The sequence below is a fragment of the Centrocercus urophasianus genome, unplaced genomic scaffold, assembly GCF_019232065.1.
Source record: "Centrocercus urophasianus isolate 14NV4802_14NV808 unplaced genomic scaffold, USGS_Curo_1.0 seq_38, whole genome shotgun sequence".
Taxonomy (NCBI): domain Eukaryota; kingdom Metazoa; phylum Chordata; class Aves; order Galliformes; family Phasianidae; genus Centrocercus; species Centrocercus urophasianus.
This window is the reverse complement of record NW_024884955.1, coordinates 5,323,939-5,341,026: the sequence shown is the minus strand read 5'-3', so window position 1 is coordinate 5,341,026 and position 17,088 is coordinate 5,323,939. Positions and strand designations below refer to the sequence as shown.

The 17,088-nt window shown below is 50.0% G+C and overlaps 2 protein-coding genes across 2 annotated transcripts in view; one reads left to right on the top strand and one right to left on the bottom strand.

Moving 5' to 3' along the window:
• Positions 1–10,060, top strand: part of RIMS4 (regulating synaptic membrane exocytosis 4) — a 48,825-nt gene extending 38,765 nt beyond the window's left edge. Inside the window, exons 3-6 of the mRNA XM_042832539.1 lie at positions 663–775; positions 1,420–1,521; positions 1,779–1,918; positions 4,422–10,060. Coding sequence (XP_042688473.1) covers positions 663–775; positions 1,420–1,521; positions 1,779–1,918; positions 4,422–4,640 — 574 coding nt within the window. The 3' untranslated portion in view covers positions 4,641–10,060. The remainder of the gene's footprint in view (positions 1–662; positions 776–1,419; positions 1,522–1,778; positions 1,919–4,421) is intronic.
• A 2,660-nt stretch (positions 10,061–12,720) lies between these two features.
• KCNK15 (potassium two pore domain channel subfamily K member 15) lies at positions 12,721–17,063 on the bottom strand. The gene is made up of 2 exons (XM_042832401.1): positions 16,781–17,063; positions 12,721–14,451 (listed from the first exon to the last, which is right to left on the bottom strand). Exons 1-2 carry the CDS (start codon positions 17,061–17,063, stop codon positions 13,538–13,540), a joined length of 1,197 nt encoding a protein of 398 aa, XP_042688335.1. The 3' UTR covers positions 12,721–13,537.
• Positions 17,064–17,088: the final 25 nt, after the last annotated feature.

The following is a 17,088-nucleotide window of genomic DNA, read 5'->3' as shown; positions in this document are numbered from 1 at the left end:
AGGTACTGCTGGCATTTGAGGTTGCTGTGCTTTTAGCCTTGAACCAGGATTTGGGTCCTCATGATTGCTTCAAAGATGATCAGTGAAGCAGGTGGGAAAACCATGCAGTGAGTGTGATGGGTGATTCTGGTGCTGAGTGGTAAGGAGTGAGGTCCTCTTGTCGAGGATTGTGCACTGTTCTGCCTGTGAGAACTCAACAGGGAATTCACTCCCAAGGGATTGATGTCAGCAGCCTTGAGCTCACATCTGAACACAGCTCTAGATGTGTTAATTAATTCCCAAAAATGAAGGTTGGGAAAGGATAGCTACCAAGAGAGTTCCTCTGGACTACGCCAGAAGCTGCTTAGATAACAGTGCTACCTGGAAGAGGTGACAGGCTGCACGTGAGTCTGAGATGGCAGCAATTTTCCCTTGTAGACAAACATGTATTCAACAACTGCTGACTGCATCCAGTACTGTTTGTGTTTTTTTTTAATACAAGGAAAGAGATTTTAAATGCATCCCGCCTAACTAAACTGCCTTTGAAATCACTGAGCTTTGCAAGAGAAAAGGCTTTTGTAAATGTTATTCATGGGAAAGATGTCTTAAATCAGGCTCTTTAGTTACACCAAGTTGCTTTAAAACGCAAATTAACCACTTGCCAAAACCACTTTCTTTTGCAGCTTAAATTTCAGTGGAGTCCATCTGGCATCTGCTGGGCAGTTCAGTGACTTCCTGGGCAGCATGGGTCCCGCACAGTTTGTTGGGCGTCAGACCTTGGCCACCACCTCGATGGGTAAGGAACACCAAGATCTTAGATGGCTTAAATTTAGTATTGGACAGACCACTCCTACGAGCCACCTAATAATGTGTCCAGCATCTGCTGTTCCACCACTCCTCCGCTCCATTTTTGTGTGAAATCAAGTAAGCTTGGCTGCAAGGTTTTGCTGATGGCTGCTAATATGGCATCAGCAGGGGAGAGCCGGCTTCATACTTTCCTCTGTCAGATCCGAAAGTCACAGACTAAGTAAAATGTAGCGAAAAATCTGAAAACACATCCTATGCATTTTTCTAGCCCAGATACAGAGCCCAGTGCTCTGTAGAGATGTTCTTATGGCACACTACAGCTGCATTTTCTGAAGCAGCCTGCAGCTCTAATATTGCGGTCTGGCAGAAATTGGAGGTTAGCTGCCGCCAAAGAGTGTGAGACTGAGTCACCAAAGCTGTGCTAGGAGGCTGTTGGGAGGGAATTAGAGACTGTTCTTGAAAATGTGGGTTTGAGTCACTGCAGAGCTACTCCAGAGTAACACAGGAGGAGATCAGGCACTTAGGGCCTGCAATTTGACACAGCTCATAGCAGGGGTTGTTTTTTTAACATTTTATCAGCCTGCAGATAGATTGCTTTGAAAGTGTTCTGTCTGTTTTGACATTTTGGTTTAGGGGACGTGGAAATTGGCTTGCAAGAGCGAAATGGGCAGCTAGAAGTGGATATCATTCAGGCTCGAGGACTCACACCAAAACCCGGCTCCAAAACACTGCCAGGTAGTGTGCTTGACCTCCTCAAATACTTCACTGAGCCCCAGCTTCCTGCAGTGCTTGCAGAAAGGGGTACTGTTGATTCTGCTTGGCTTCTGTGAGAATGAGCAATCTGTTTGTCATATTGAAAATAAGGGTGGTTGAGTAAATTGTGTGCACTGCTGCAAATGCCTTCTTCAGAAATAGGAGACACAGCACTCTGCCTTTTCAAAATTGAGCATTGAGGTTTGTTCGTATTTGTAACTGTATTTGTTTTTTTCCAGCTGCTTACATCAAAGCTTACCTGTTAGAGAATGGCGTGTGCATTGCGAAAAAGAAGACAAAAGTGGCTCGCAAATCATTAGACCCTTTGTACAATCAGGTGTTACTGTTTCCTGAGAGCCCCCAGGGCAAAGTATTACAGGTAAGAGAATGAGTCTCAGGTCTGCCCATCTCCCTGTTTCATCTGTTCTGGAACATACTGTGTGTGGCAAAGAATCTAGATAAGTAACATAGAGGAGGAGAAGCCAATGCTTTCATTGAACTGGATGCACTCGATCTGAACATAACGAAAGAAAAGGAAAAGCATTGTTTTATACTCAAACTTTATTATTTGATACCATGCCAGGTAACGTGGACGCTTACCAGGAGAAGGTTTTAGTTTTGTTTCCAGTCAGGAAACGAGTAATGTCTATAGATAGTAAACAGCCTTGCAACAGAGGTTTTTTTCTGTGTTTATTCAGAGCACTCTGCTTTGGCCTTCACCCAGTCACATACCCTGCCTGTTTCTACCTTTTTCTTATACTGCCATACATCTCCTGCCATATGCTCATTTCCAGTTCTGTACCTGTGTTTCCAGGGCAGAGAGTGAATTCTACTGTTAATCCATACTTAAGTCATTTCTGTGCCATAAATCCTAGCTAAAATTCACTGGAATTACTGATGTAATTAATCTGTGAGTTTCTTTTGCTTACCTCCACTCACATATGAATTGCCAGCTGATTTACAGGATCCTTTTTAGTGAACTCTTCTCCATTTATCTTGGTTGGAAGCAGTTTTCCCTATTGAAGCTATAGTGAACTTTTCTGACTGACATATGGGTTCTGGCTTGGTCTGGATTTCCTTACCTGCAGCCGTGCTGTTGAGTGGATCTTCACCTTGACTTCTCTGTGGACCACAGCATGGTCTTTGTGCCATGCTGCCACAAAGAAGATGGAAGCAAGGCTGAGGTACCTAAAAATTAGCTCATGAAAGATCTTGAAGGTGTTAAGAACTATGGACTTTATCCCCAGCAGGGTTGGAAAGCTCAGTATGAAACGTAATATTTGTCTCCATTTCAGAGACGTGAGCAGCATTTTTCAGGTAGGGTCTCCCATAGAATGCCCAGGTGAGTTGGCAGAGCACAGCTGTCGCTGGAAAAGGTCTCATGGGTTCCAGTACTGCCTGTCCTGGGGCACCACTTCATCTTCCAGCACTCGGCCATGCCTGAGGGTTCTCATGAGACTTTGCCTTGACCTTACCTTTACAAACAGGCCTTGGTCATAGAACAATGAGAAATGCTACCACGCTGCGTTGCCACTGAATGAGAAATAGTGCTGCCTTCCCATGGGCTGTGGTACAGCAGAAACCGAGTAACAAGCAGCTGTGCTAAATGTCAGTATGTGGTCCTCTGTGAACCTCTCACCTGCTCCCCTAGCTGTGTCTTTGCCCTGGCAGCATTCCTGGTGCAGAAGGCAGGCCTGCTACAAGGGGGTTGGAGCTGTGTCTGCCTCGTTGCAGTTCTTCTGTTCCATGCCCTGCTCCATTTGTGTCATTCAGTTTGTCTTCAGGACCAGTTTCAGTATCTCATTGCAGCTTGCAATGTCTCACTGGAACTTAAACATAATAAAATTAGGAGCTTGGTTCAGCTGCTGTGCCACCAGACCAACTTTCTGCAATATCTTGCTCCATCCCATGCTGACCTAGAGTGATAATTTTTGGCTTTTCATTGACATTCATTATCTCTCCTGCCTCGTTTTGCTTAAAAATGTAATGTTCTGGTTATTCAGAGCCTAGGGGAAAGAATGATTAGCCAGAGATCACCGGTCACCATCATAACCCATCATACTCATCCTCTCCTCTTCAGAACTCGGACTTGCTATGGACTCAGGCGTCACCTTTGTCTTGAGCCACATAGGGCCATTTGGTCACGTGCAGATCTCCAGCATGTCTAAGCCCATGACCCTCACTGCATCTGTTGTTCCACCCACCGGTCTCCATCATGTCGTAAGTGTGATTCAGCTTTCCCTGCTCAACTGCCAGCTCTTTCATTACACCTTCCTCTGCGTCTCCAAGCTTTTCTTGGCAGTCTGTTGTTTCCCCTGCATGCCACTTCAAGGGTGCCCCTTACATCACCAGTCCCGCTTGCCAGTGCTCAGCTCCTGCCCTTTCTCCAGGTGAGTAACCATGTCTCCTTGCCATCTGCTGTGCACTACAAGGCTGAGTGCAGGAGTTAAGTTGTATACTTCTGCTGTGTTGAGGCCAGTTGTTGTGCCAGGACTGGTTTGTATTGTGGGTGTTGGAGCTGCAGCTCCATGGGTATGTTGTGCATGTGCTTGGCCTACAGAAGTTGTCCTATTGAAGAAGAGTGTTTCATCTACACATATATTCACTTCTTTTGTATAGGAAAAAAAAAAAAAAGTCTGTTAATATTCAGATTAGTAAAACTGAGCTAAAAATGCAGGTAAAATGATCATCCAGAACTTCAGCAGCAGCCCAGCGTGTCCCTGTGTATGCCTGCATGGTGTAAACATTTACACCCTTCTTGGATTCTAGTAAAGCCCAGGGAAACTGGATACATAGGAGGAATACAGAATTGGTCAGACTGCTGCTTCCCAAGCAAGCGTGCAAGCTTGTGGATTAACTGTGCTCCCTCTCTTGTTTCTAAGGTGATAGTCTGGGGAAACTACGGCCGCATGGAGCGCAAGCACTTCATGGGAGTCGCAAGGGTCCTCCTGGAAGAACTGGATTTGTCAACTTTAGCAATTGGCTGGTACAAGCTCTTCCCAACCTCCTCAATGGTGGATCCCACTACAGGCCCGCTCCTGCGCCAGTCCTCGCAGCTTTCCCTGGAGAGCACAGTGGGACCCTGCTGTGACAGGTCTTAGTGAGTAAGGAAGGGGGAACTGCTTTTGTTTTTTAAACATGCTGTCAAGGTTTTGTTTGCTGGAACTCTGACCTCAAGCGCAATGCATGTTCAATCAGTTCTTGTGGAGCTGGAAGAGGAGGATAAACCAGTGACCTTAGACAGAAGACAAGGGGGAGGGTGCTGTACCCTCTCTGTCGGAGGAGGTGCCGTGGGGCATGAGTCCTAGTTGTCAAATTAGACATACACCTCTTGTTTCGCTTCTCACTGTCATTCTTGGACCCTTGTTTCAGATCAGCATTAACTCTGGAAAGTTGCAGCATTTGAAAATTCTGGGGGGAGTAAGGAAGGTATTTTTCTTAACTGTGCATCTTCAAAATTTCTTAGGCAGATTCTTTCTCAGAGTACCTAAAAAATGCAGAGGCCAATATCTGACCTAGAAAGAGCAAGAGCAGAAAGTTTCAGAGGAAGCATGAGTTTTTCGTAAGATCTTATTGAAAAAAGAAAGAAGAAAGAAACCTGTAATTCTTTCTTTAGTATCAATTCCACATCACTGAATCACGTTCCCTGTAGCACTGTCATCGCTGTGTTTTCAAACTGTGCCAAATTACCAGCAAGTGTCTTTCCTGCATTACTTGTGTAACACTGCTGATGAAGCATACTTGGTGGGAGAGTAAGCGCCTGCTTAGACCAGGCAGTTTGAACAGAGTTTGAGTTTAGCAGTCTAATTATCTGCAATTTTGCTCAGAAAAAACCCCCCCAGACCACTAGAGGTGGGAGCTGAGCATCAGACTTGCAGCTTGAGATATGCTTTATGCCTTTATACCCTCACTTGTTACTCTGCGTCCTTCAGTCACTTCTTCTGTCTCCTGCTCTTCTTTCATCTCCTTTGTACCGGTACATATCTGCTGGAGATGCTGCCCTTCCTGTCGTGCTATTGACTGACCTGAAACGGGGCTGTTTTATTCTGCCGCAGGAGAGTGAGATTTGTAGGGGTGCAGAAGAAAGAAATTTGAGTCTGTCATCTGACAGGAAGGTGCTGAGAGCACATAACCTTCCTCGTGGAAAGAAGGTTGCTTTAGGCACTCTCAGTAATACGCAAGCATTGTCAAATGTGCTGAAAGAAGAGATGCTGTCCCCAGAGTATGGAGCAGTAATGGGTGAGGAAGCTGAAGGCACAGTGGTCACAGCATGTTTATTTCATTTAAGTGCAACGTTAACTGGAAAGGAACATCGTAGGTGAACCTGTGAAGCACGTTCTCTGTCAGCAGAGTCATGTGCTAGAGAAAGGCAAGCTAGATCCTTCACTCAATTAAAATCTCTTCTTTGAAAACACTTGCTATAAAAAATAACAGAGAATCTCCAAAGATTTCCTGCTAATGGCTAGATTTTTTTCGTAATTCTTAATGAGGATTTGGTGATTGCACTTTCCAAATAAGCTTTGGAGATGTTTTGCTTTGTGATTTAGAAGTGAAGGTCCCATATCATGTGTAGGAGTGAGCAGATCCTCAGCCTCTCACTGAGGCACTCAGAGCATTTATTTCTGCATGCGGACCTCAGCTTTGTTAGAGTAAAGCATGACTGTAGAGTGGGTGGTGAGAGCAGTTGCTTTTTGATCCAAGCTTGTCTGTGGCGTTTTAAATCATTTTGAGATAAATTTCAGAATAGGTACCAAACAAATAGGCCTTACAATAGTGTCTGTAAAAATGATATGATATAAAGGAGAGGGAAGGCGCAGAAGGGACATAGGATGAATGAATAGGTTTTTAAGTGGCAAAAGCCTCAGCATTTCAGATAAATCTCTTAATTTCCTTGATGAGATATGTCTCTGGCCTCTCACTAATTATTTTTTCTAATCGTATTAGACAATTTCTATATATTAGCTGAAGAAAGTTTGTTGCATGCTGGTCAAACTATGTTGTGACGCTCATTTTTTTAAAGAAGCACATTTACTGTAATTCAAGTCAGCATCCTTTCCTCTTGGTATGTAGTGAGTACTAGGCAATATTGTACAATACGTGTATGAACTAGAATAGATTAGGTAGATTTAGTGGTTTGTAGCACTGGATCTTTTAATAACTATGTCTTTAAGAGGACTGTGGGGAGCTCCGGGTTCGTTCCAAGCCTGGTCACTGAGAAACAGGGCTTCTGTTCTAAGTAGTGCTGAGCACTTCCTATTGGAGATTGTTTGACATTATCTCCTGGTAACAGCCGGTTGGTCATCTTTGTCCTCTGTCAGTAAGATGAATGCAACGTTGCAGTCTTTTATCCCCCCCAAAATTCCCTCTGAAATATTATTTAATGCCTGTCCATTGGAAAGCTCAGTTCTGCTATGCCTGGCGAATGCAACATGTCTCTAAATCCCTAAAAGTGCAGCAAGCTCATAGACAACCAGCGTAGTTAAAACAGGACTCCTCAATGCTGAGGAATGTCTTCCATTTATTTGTAGTCATTCTAAAAGTTTGTTGTCAGGGTTAGAAAAAAAACACACAAAAAAAACCCTCACCAAAAAAAGGCACTTTGCTCGTGTTGTTTTTATTAGCGTCCCGAATTCTGGATTTTGAGGTCATTTTAACAGTCTGCTTTGGGCTGTCTTCTTCTGCCTTGTTCCCTGGGTGGTGGTAGCCCGATTCTCCTTTGTGTTTGGAGTCACTTCCAAGTCCTGTTTCTCTGCAGTGAGTGAAGGTTGCAAGGTCTGGCTGCCAGGCATGGCAGGGTGATGCAGTCCTGGTGGTGCTCCTTTGTACAGCAGGTGCACTCACAGGAGCCCTTCCAGGAGTGCCCTCAGGGCACGGAGTGTCAGCTCAGGCTGTCACTGTGCAGTACTGACGGTCTCAGTTCTTGCTCCATTCATGCCCATGATTCCTGCACTATGGCATATTGCAGTTAAAATGAAGTCTAGTTTTCCATCGATGTTAAGACTCCCAGTGTAGCATCCATGGCAAATCTTGGGCTTGGAATGGCTTCTTTTTATAAAACCTAACCCCTTATTTCCCTTTGAATTTGACCTGTCAGTTTCTGTCTAAGGTGGTGTGATGTGCTGGTTGTGATTACTGGTGTGCTGAAGTTTGCCAGGGTGGTGAGTGGCTGAAAGCTAAACTTTGGTCCCCTTTAGTCCTGATGGAGCTTTTTTCCTGTGTCTGAGCTGAGCGGTTAGTTATAATCAGGGAGAGGGAAAGAGCAGGAGACTTTTAACAAAAGCAAAAAAAAGCCATCATAGTGTTTGTGGTCTGCAAGTGCTGATGAGAGATGAGACTGAGGAGAGGTGAGTATCTGCCCCACACAGGGCTGGTTCCCCGCTCCTTCCTTGTGCATGAGATGCTCCATTCTAGTAGTAACAGGAAGGTTGCTTGCAGGAAAGAACTGGAGGCTGATCCCTGTTACCTCCGTTACTGTTATGCAGGAAACAAAGGGGCTCGTGGTGCTGAGGCAGAGCCATCTCTTCCCACGTAGCCCAGCACACCGCAGCCCCGCACACAGCTCTCGCTCCCTCGGGCTGAGCAGAACATGGCCACGTTTCTTCAGGCAGCAGTGCGAATTCTCCCGGTCTCCTGGTGTTGCTTTCCCTTTGCCCCAGCACAGCTGGGCTGCCATAGAGACAACACGAGATCCTCGTTCTGCAGTTCAACGCACGGGTCCTCACTGTGAGCCCGCATCCACGTGGGCAGCAGAGCAGGGGCCCGCTGACAGTCAGCCAAGCACATCCCCGCTTCTTGGTGCGGGTTGCTGCACAGATCACTGCAGAATGATTTGCTCTGGATGATGATGTGCATTTAATGTTTCTAGCTACTGGATCCTTTATCTCTGTACTGTTCTAAATTGGCAGGTCTTCTGGAGTCAGAATATCAGGGCTCCTGTACAGGGGCTGTTTTTAAGACGTTGAGGCAGTTAACAGAATCTCAACCTAAGCATGTTTAGTAATGTTTAGACAGCAAGACAACTTTTTTATGAGACTCATTTTAAGTTAGTTTATTACATGCTGTTAGTAATATTTTAAAACAGGAAAAATATTTTTCTTTAAAGACAAGATGATGTATGTTTTTTAACAGATAGCATAATTTAGCATTTTCAGAAACGTCCAACGTCCTCGGTATGGAGTTTGCTCATTCTTTTGATTTCTGTGTCCCTCGTTATCTTTTATCACCCCTTTTCCAAAAGAGAAGAGACGTATGTAAATAACCACCAGAAAAGAGTCCTACAGGAAATTCTGTTCAAACTGACCATAAAATTATTAGTAAATATTTGTCATTGTTCATTAACTCTCAGCTACTATTCGAGCCTTTGTTGAAAGAAATAATTGATGTTGTATTTTCAAGATGAAAACGACTTAGCTAGTTTTGTCATAATCCTGTACTCTGTATAAAAATTTTTTTATAAAGAAAGTCTAATAGGCTAACAAGCAATAATATATCCCATTTGGTGTGCACAGATTGTGACTTGCAGGCTGTAGTACATATTGTTGATACAGTTTATAATTGTCTTCAATCTTAACGACATCACTTTTGAAAAAGGTCTGTATTAACTTTGATTGTGAAACTGAAGATTGGGCTGTTGCCTTGTAAGAAATATTCATCGTGTAGACTTCTCTGTGAGTATATGTGCCCATTAACATGAAATCTCTTAGGTGAAGAATGAAACAGCTGTAGGTGACTTCATACTACAGAGTTTAAAAATAGTTTCAATATAAACTTGATGACTGTTTCAAGCACCCTGTTTTTCTTAGGCTATTTAGTATTTGTAACTCAATGAGAACGGTTCCCACTGCCACTGTAGCCCTGATAAAGCAAAAAAGCCTTTGCACTCTGGGCTGCGTGAGTTCTGCCCATAGCTGCCTGTTTGCCTCGAGGCAGCAGGGGCAAGCTAAAGGGAGTTTATTTCAGAGCAGCAGATTGAACTGCTCTCATTTAAAGGCTTCGTGGGTTGTTTTGTCGATTTCATAGATGGCATTTGTCCATTTTGTTAGAAAATTCCACCCAAGGCAGCGAGATTGCACCTCCACAGAGGATCACGGGGGACTGACGTGTGCATGGGAGCGGGCTGTTCTGGCTGTCTTCAGAAAGCTGAGTGGTGCTGAGCTCAGCAGAAGATTTTTCTGTGGTGGTAGGATCAAGATACTGGATTTTAAGTCAGCTTTATCACTGTTGTGGTACCTAAAATCAAACAGCTTCGGAACAGCATCCCACTCAGTTGGCTGTGGCCCGTCTTTGCGCTGTTCTCAAGGTTGCCACCTGCCAGCCGTGCAGCCGGCGGGCCACGCGCTCCGATGCTGGAAGCCCAGATGGGTAATGAGAGAACTAATTCACAGCTGATTGTGAAATGCTTGGAGGATAAAGAGCCATGTGAATGCAAAGTGCCATCAGCAGAGCAGTCCAGGGAAACGCACGTGTTGTAATTGGTGTCCACGTGTGTGTGTGCAGCCAAGTGCCCCTGCCTGCAGGTCACCTGGGGCGCCTGCCGTGGCAGGACCTTCCTGCAGCCCAGCCACTCGCCCACAGCAGCAACATCGGGCTCTGTCCTCAGGAGTCTCAGGCATTCCCCACAGCACGGATACCTTCTGCCCTCCCTTCCCTTTGGTAGCTGCTCTTGTCCCAGAGGAAGAGAGGAATGGGAGAATTTCTTGTAGCATTTGGTTCTTTGCACTTTAGCAACCAAACATGAGGAGGAGCCAGCACCAGCCCTTTATGGAGCACCAGCAAACAGAGGCTGAGACCTAATGCTTTTCCCTTCATGCCTTCCCTGGAGCTGAGATGGCAGCTAGTGCTGTGTGTGCCCTGCTGAGCTGGGCCAGTGGGCAGCTTTGTGTTGATGCAGCACGTCGGGAATCGTGCGGCCCCCAGCTCAAAAAGGAGAAGGCTTTGTCCTGCAGGAAGGATGCATGGACACAAGGCATGTGGGAGGGATGTTGGCAGGAACACTCCAAGGTAGGACTCGGGGCACGCCTGCTGATGGAGCCTGTTGTGTGCTAATCCAGGGCTTGGTTTTTAGGTGCCTGGGCACCGTGGATTCAGATAGCTGCCCACAGGGCTCCAGATCCCACTGAACACAGTCTTTACATCTTGCAGCATTCTTTCCTTGGGGCTATTGTTCCTTACCCAGTGCTGCTCCTTGGTCTCTGTTTTGGTGATTCTGTCTCCTGGACCTACAGCTGCTTTGAGCCTTATTTGGAGCAGATCTGTGGTGTGTGCCCTCAGCCACATGGTAGTGGGAGCTGCAGGCTGTTCTCTGGTTCAGGTGGCAGTGGGACCCCAAGGTCCCAGCATAGCATGACTGTGCCCTACCACCCACACAGGAGCAAGCGTCCCAGCCACGTATTGTGGCAGCGCTGAGCTCAGAGCGCAGGGTAGCTCCATGCCAAGTCTGGTTGGAGCTGGGGGTCTTTGTAGGCTACTTGCAGCCCATGCCATATGGTACAGCCAGCCAGGAGAAAGCAGGGACAGGAGGAGCTCTCTCCTGGCTTTTTCTTTCTGCTGCTCCCTGTGTACATTCTCCCTTCCCTCTTGACACGAGGCCTTACTCCAGCCCACAGGCCCGAGGCTGCCTGCAGCCCCTCTTTGCACTGCAGCGTCCATCCCACGCTGCTGGGCAGCCCGCAGAGCTGGTCTCTGTGTGGGGACAGGGCTGTCCTCCCAGCTGTCACCCTGCAGCAGGCTGCTGCCTCCGTGTGCCCCCAGGGAAAGCTGCTTCCATTGGGTCCAAACTTTTTACATCATCAGTTGCTCCAGAAAATAACAAACAATAGCTGGGCAGGGGCACCATGCAGTTGCTCCTTCTCCTCTCACCTTCCTGTAGGAGTTGGGGCCTCTCCAAAGCATTTGGAGGTTTTTAATGCTGCCCGCCAAGCTCTGATCCCACAGAGCTGGAGGGAACACCAGGACGGGCAGTGTTGGCCTTGCTCCTGCCTGGGGGCTTTAAGGTGCAGGGCTGCCTTGGGTGGAAGCGTGGGACACCGACAGCGGTGCGCTGCGGCCGTGGGCAAAGGAGGGTTCTGCTGTACTTTTTTCCTGTCTGTAGGTTTTATTCAGACGATATGTGATGATCGAGTGATTTACAATTCAGTGTTAAGCTAATGAAAACGTTGATAATGGTGACAATAAAAACCTTTTTTTTTTTTCCTATGGTGTGTTGGATTACTTTAATCTAAAATTCAGCAGGCTCATCCATTCTCTCTGTGCCTGAAGGAAATGCTGTGAGCTCAGCCTGCCGCATCGCAGTGGTGCCCGGACTCCTTCCTGATGCTCTCAGCAGATGGGTTCTCTCTGAACCCACCCTAATTTCAATCCTGCGTTCCTCTCTGCCATTTCCAGACATCATTTGTCTGTGGGCATCTGCAGGCACACAGCTGAGCTCTCTTCTGTTTTTACTCCAGGCAGAAGCCTTCTGCTCTTGCTGTTGTATTCTGTGGGGACCCTTCATGGTCACGCTGGCCACGGTAGATTGATTTGGAAACCCTGGAACATAGTGTTGCTTGCAGAAGAACAGTACTGTGCCCCAGGATGGTGGTAATTCAAAGAGGGATGGGATGTGTGTTCAGGGGAGTGTGGGCACCTCTGGGAAGGAGCGTCCATGGGGGAATCACTGGGATTGCAGTCCTGGTGCAGGAGGGTTTGTGGAGTGCCACTCCCCTCAGAGTTTCTTACCCAACCTCTGTGTGGACTGGCAGGGCAGCTCCCCACCACCCTCCTGCTGCAGCTCCAGCCCCAATGGATCCCTGGTCCTGTGTGACACATGGAGTGATGAATGGCACCTCCCACCCTCAGACCATCACCAGCTCCCAGAAACAGGATGGGCTCAGACAGTCACTAAGCAACCAGTGACCTCCCCCAGGGACATCCCTGCCCATGGACATCCACAGCCCAGCTATGGCAGGGCACGGCGAGTCTGGCAGGGTGCTGGGCTTTGGGCTCAGGCACATCTGCTCCTTTCCTGTGACAAACACTTGTCCAGCAGCAGCTGGGTTCACCTTGTATTAAACCTCCCAGAACAAAAAGGAGAAAGCAAAGCCTGTTCTGAAGCCATCCTGATGTGGGTATTCTGCATGCCTTCCCCACCAAAGGCAAAATGGAGAGGAAAATCACACAAGGGGGTTTTTAGATAGAGCTGAGTGAAAACGTCTGTTTATTGGGGGAAAACAAAAAAGTGAAGCAAAGCTGCTCCCACTGCCAGAGCCCAGCCCTGCTCTCCTGCAGGGTGGGACAGGGCATGGAGCACCAGCTGGAAGCAGCCTCCTCTCTGGGGCTCTTTGCTAATGTCCTGATATGAACCTGACCCTGTGCAGGTGGCTGCATGGTTCAAGGAGGAGCTTTCTGGGGCTGAGCCCTCAGCACAGCCTGGGCTCACAGGTTTGGCTGCAGTCCTTCCCACCAAGCAGTCTGTGTGGGGACCTCTTGGCAAGTGGCTGCATGGAGCTCAGCTCCAGGGCTTCTAAATCCCTTCCCCAGCTATACTGCCATCAGCCAGAGAACTGCAGCCCACCTCGGGTCCTGTCCTTGCATGGCACTGCCTCATCTGTGCCCAGGGAACAGCCTGTGGGATGTCTTCAGCCCTGCGGGACTTGCTAACGTGTGTTTGGCCATTGTGGTGCTCTTGGCATATGTGACAGCCTGTGTGGCAAGAGGCAGTGACCGCATCTCAATGACCAAGGCAGCAACGCCTTCATTTTGAGAGCAGGCAGGTGGGAAAGCAAACCTACATCCTGCTGATGGGGCCTCTTCCAGACTCAAATGCTTGAGCCTGCTTGGGAGGAAGGAAAACCAAACAGTGCGTAATTGAGGCTGGCACCCTGCTGGAGGAGCGATGCCATCTCCAGGCCCAAGGTCCCCCGTGTAGGGCTGGTTGCCAGCTGGGAGAGAGGAACAGAAGAAATGAGAGGTCAGAGGGGCCCGATTCCTCTGTTAACTGTTCATCAGCACAGCGAGGCTGCTAGATGGATTTCCTGCGTGGCTGTGGGTGCCGCGGGCACCGAGCGCTGCCCGATGACAACGTGCTGGCCGGGGACGAGCCAGTCTGTCCTCGTGTGCTCAGCGACACCTCGTCGATTTTGTAGGAAATGGAGTTGTAGTAGACGGGGTTGGTGTGGCAGCTCAAGGTCTCGGGGTGGGAGGGCGCGGGGCTGCCGCACAGCGGGGCCCGGTAGCACAGGCAGGTGCAGAAGGCCGGCACTTTGCCCTCCCCGTTGGCCGACTGCCGCCGCTGCCGCTCCGCATCCTCCTGCACCAGCGGGATCAGGTTCATCTGGCTGGTCCTGTCCTCCGCCGGCAGAAAGATGGCCTTGTTACTGCGCCCGTCCTCCTTGGCTGTGAGGTGGATGGCGTTGCGGGCCCTCCTGAGTGAAGCCCTCTCCTCGGCGTCGCGCCGCTCGTCTTCCGAGTTCATGGTGAGGAAGCGCAGCACCACCAGGTTGAGGAAGGCGCCGATGACCGTCAGCCCCACCAGGATGTACATGAAGCTGAACGCCACGTAGGGTGGCTTCTTCTGTAGCGCCTCGTTCTTCTGCAGGGCCACAAAGTCTCCGAAGCCGATGGTGGTCAAGGTGATGAAGCAGTAGTAGTAGGCATGGAAGAAAGTCCAGCCCTCAAAATAAGAGAAGGCCGCAGCGCCGATGCACAGGGTCCCCATGCAGGACAGAAAGCCCACCAAGACCATGTTCTCCATGGAGACGTTGGTTGTTCTCATGCCCAGACACTTCTTGATCTTCTTGAGCAGGAGCCGCACGACGGTGTTCATGCGCTCACCCAGGCTCTGGAACATGACCAGCGTCAGGGGGATGCCCAGGATGGCGTAGAACATGCAGAACACCTTGCCAGCATCTGTGCCTGGGGCAGCGTGCCCATAGCCTGCGTGGGGGAGGGGGAGAATCATAGGATCGTTAAGGTTGGATAAGAGCTCTAAGACCACCAAGTCCAGTCATCCTCCTACCACCCAGTACTGCCCACTGACCACATCAGTGTCCATCAGTGCCACATCTCCACATTTCTTGAATACCTCCAGGGATGGTGACTCCACCACCTCTCTGAGCAGTCTGTGCCACTGCATCAACACTCCTTCTGAGAATAAGTTCTTCTTAATTTCCAACGTCAGCCTTCCCTGGCACAACTTAAAGCCATCACCTCTCCTTCTGTTGCTGTTACCTGGGAGCAGAGGCCGACCCCCACCTCACACAACCTCCTTCAGGGAGCTGCAGACAGCAATAAGGTCTCCCCTGAGCCTCCTTTTCTCCAGACTGAACCATCCCAGTTCCCTCAGCTGCTCCCCACAAGTCCCCACTGTGCTCAGACCCCTCACAGCCCCGTTGCCCCTCTCTGGACGCGCTCCAGGCCCCGATGTCTGCGTGGCAGTGAGGGCCCACAGCTGAGCACAGCACTCGAGGTGCGGCCCCACCAGAGCTGAGCACAGGGGGTCCCAGGTGCAGCCACATATGGAAGCTGTGGAGCAGAACCTCCCACTCTCCTCAACTGCCTTTTAGAGATTTAATTTCCCCACCTCTCTCCAAGTCTCAGCACTATGACTCAAGAACACACACAATTATACCACGAGGCATAATGAGGTACTCATCACCGTCCTTTGGACCTGGCTGATCCTGCACCCACCTCAGTTACATAAACTGAACTGAAACCAGCGGCCTCTGACCTAACGGGGTGAGTAAGTGTCAGGCTGCGAGGAGTCATGCAGCGCTGCTGCGTGGGGGCAGAGGAGGCGCCCAACCTTTCCTTTGGGTTTCTGTGTCAACCTGCTGGGGCAGGGGAGAGGCTGGGGAGGGGCTGGAGGTGCCCATGTGAGGGCCTTATCCCAGCCCTGCTGTGCTCTGAGCTGCCAAGGCAAGGGGGGAACAACCCATCCCTAATTGCTGCGTCTCTTTATAAACCCGTGCAAGCAAACCCAGTAAACTTAATTCCTGCGTGGCACATCTCATGGAATACAGAGCAGAAAATAGACTGCAATGGAAAAAAAAAAAAAAAAGGAAATAAAAAAAATTAAAAATCAGATCCAAGCCCAATAACTGAGTGCAATTATCAGGTCCTAAGCACAATGAGAGCAATGAGGACATAAATAAAATGATCCAGAAGAGCTGTTGTAGCCTGAGAGGTTCCTGAAAGAGCATTTGACTGATGCTTTCAAAATGACAAAGCTGCATTAGAAAGCTACACAGCTACATTAACGTTAAAGCTGAGATTCATAGCACAGTGTGACATAAGGAGGGCTGGCGTTTGAGAAGCACAGCACCTGGGCTGGGATTATTTATGGCAGGGGGTGTGTGATAAGCATGGCAATTGTTTGTCACAGCCGACAGAGAAATAATGTAAATGAAGCTATAAGCTGTCACGGGATGATGGGGGTTTTCACTGCAGCCATTCATCCTGCCGGGGCCGATGCTCAGCCGCCTCATCTCCTGGTCGCACATCTCCTCGTGTGCCCGTGCCAGACACAATGAATGCAGCCACCAGGCGTGTGCTGCCCGTGCCGAGCTGCCCCGAGAGGCTGAGCAGCCTCGGCCGCGGAAGGGCAGGAATTGGCCTCAGGGCTCCGCCGCCGAAGCGCTGCCGCTGGTCCGGATCCCAGCGCGGGGAGCGATGCGAGCACGGGACCCCACGGCCGCCCGCCCTCCTGGGATGCTCGGGGTGCATGGATTCACCAAAGCGGATTAATTAAATGATGCTGATCACCTGTGTGGCTAATCTCAGAATTAAAGCATTCCCCGATCAATTTAGCGTTACTCTATTGTGAAACAGCAGGCAGACCAAGGCTGGGCTCCGGTGCGCGCGTACACCTGGGGGCTGGACGCGGTGCCACCACCCCCCGACCTGACTCGCCCCACTTTCCCTGCGGGCACCCGTGCGCGCAGAGCGAGATTCGGCGGCCGGGACGGCCGAACGCGGAGTTTGGAGCCCGCGAAGGGGCCGGAGCCTCCCGCGCAGCTCCGCGGCTACAGCAGCAGCAATGAGGAGCGCCGCTCCCCGCCCCGCACCCCGCCGACTTCTGCAGCTCCGGCCCCGCGTCGCCGGGACGCCAAGAGCGTGGCAGCCGTGCCAGCGGCTCACCTCTCCCACCGCGGGGCCCCGGCACCGCGCTCGGCGGGGCAGCTCGGGGCCGCGGAGCCGTCCCGGCTCGGCCGAGGGAGCCGCGCTGCGGTGCGGGGACGGAGGAGCGCCGGGTTCCAGCACTCACCGATGGTGGTGATGACGGTGATGGCGAAGTAGAAGGAGCCGGCGAACTTCCACTGGCGCCCGGCGCGGTGCGGCTCGGCCTGCAGCACCAGCCGCTCCAGCTCCCGGTAATCGTCGGCGGAGAAGCGGTACTTCCTGCGCAGCTCCCCGCGCTTCTGCTCCAGCAGCCGCTTGCGGCCGCTCTCCGCCTCCGACTCCAGAGCATCGAAGACGGCGGCGCCCACCAGCAGGTAGGAGAAGATGCAGAGGATGAGCGCTGCCGTGCGCAGGTTCTGCCGCTTCATGGCGAGGCGCGGCCCCTCAGCCCGG

Bases quoted from the DNA above. Each gene is read 5' to 3' on its own strand.
- KCNK15 (XM_042832401.1), bottom strand. From the start codon at position 17,063: ATGAAGCGGCAGAACCTGCGCACGGCAGCGCTCATCCTCTGCATCTTC. The intron at 14,452-16,780 runs GTGAGTGCTGGA...TCCCCCACGCAG, and splicing joins CACCGTCATCACCACCATCG to GCTATGGGCACGCTGCCCCA.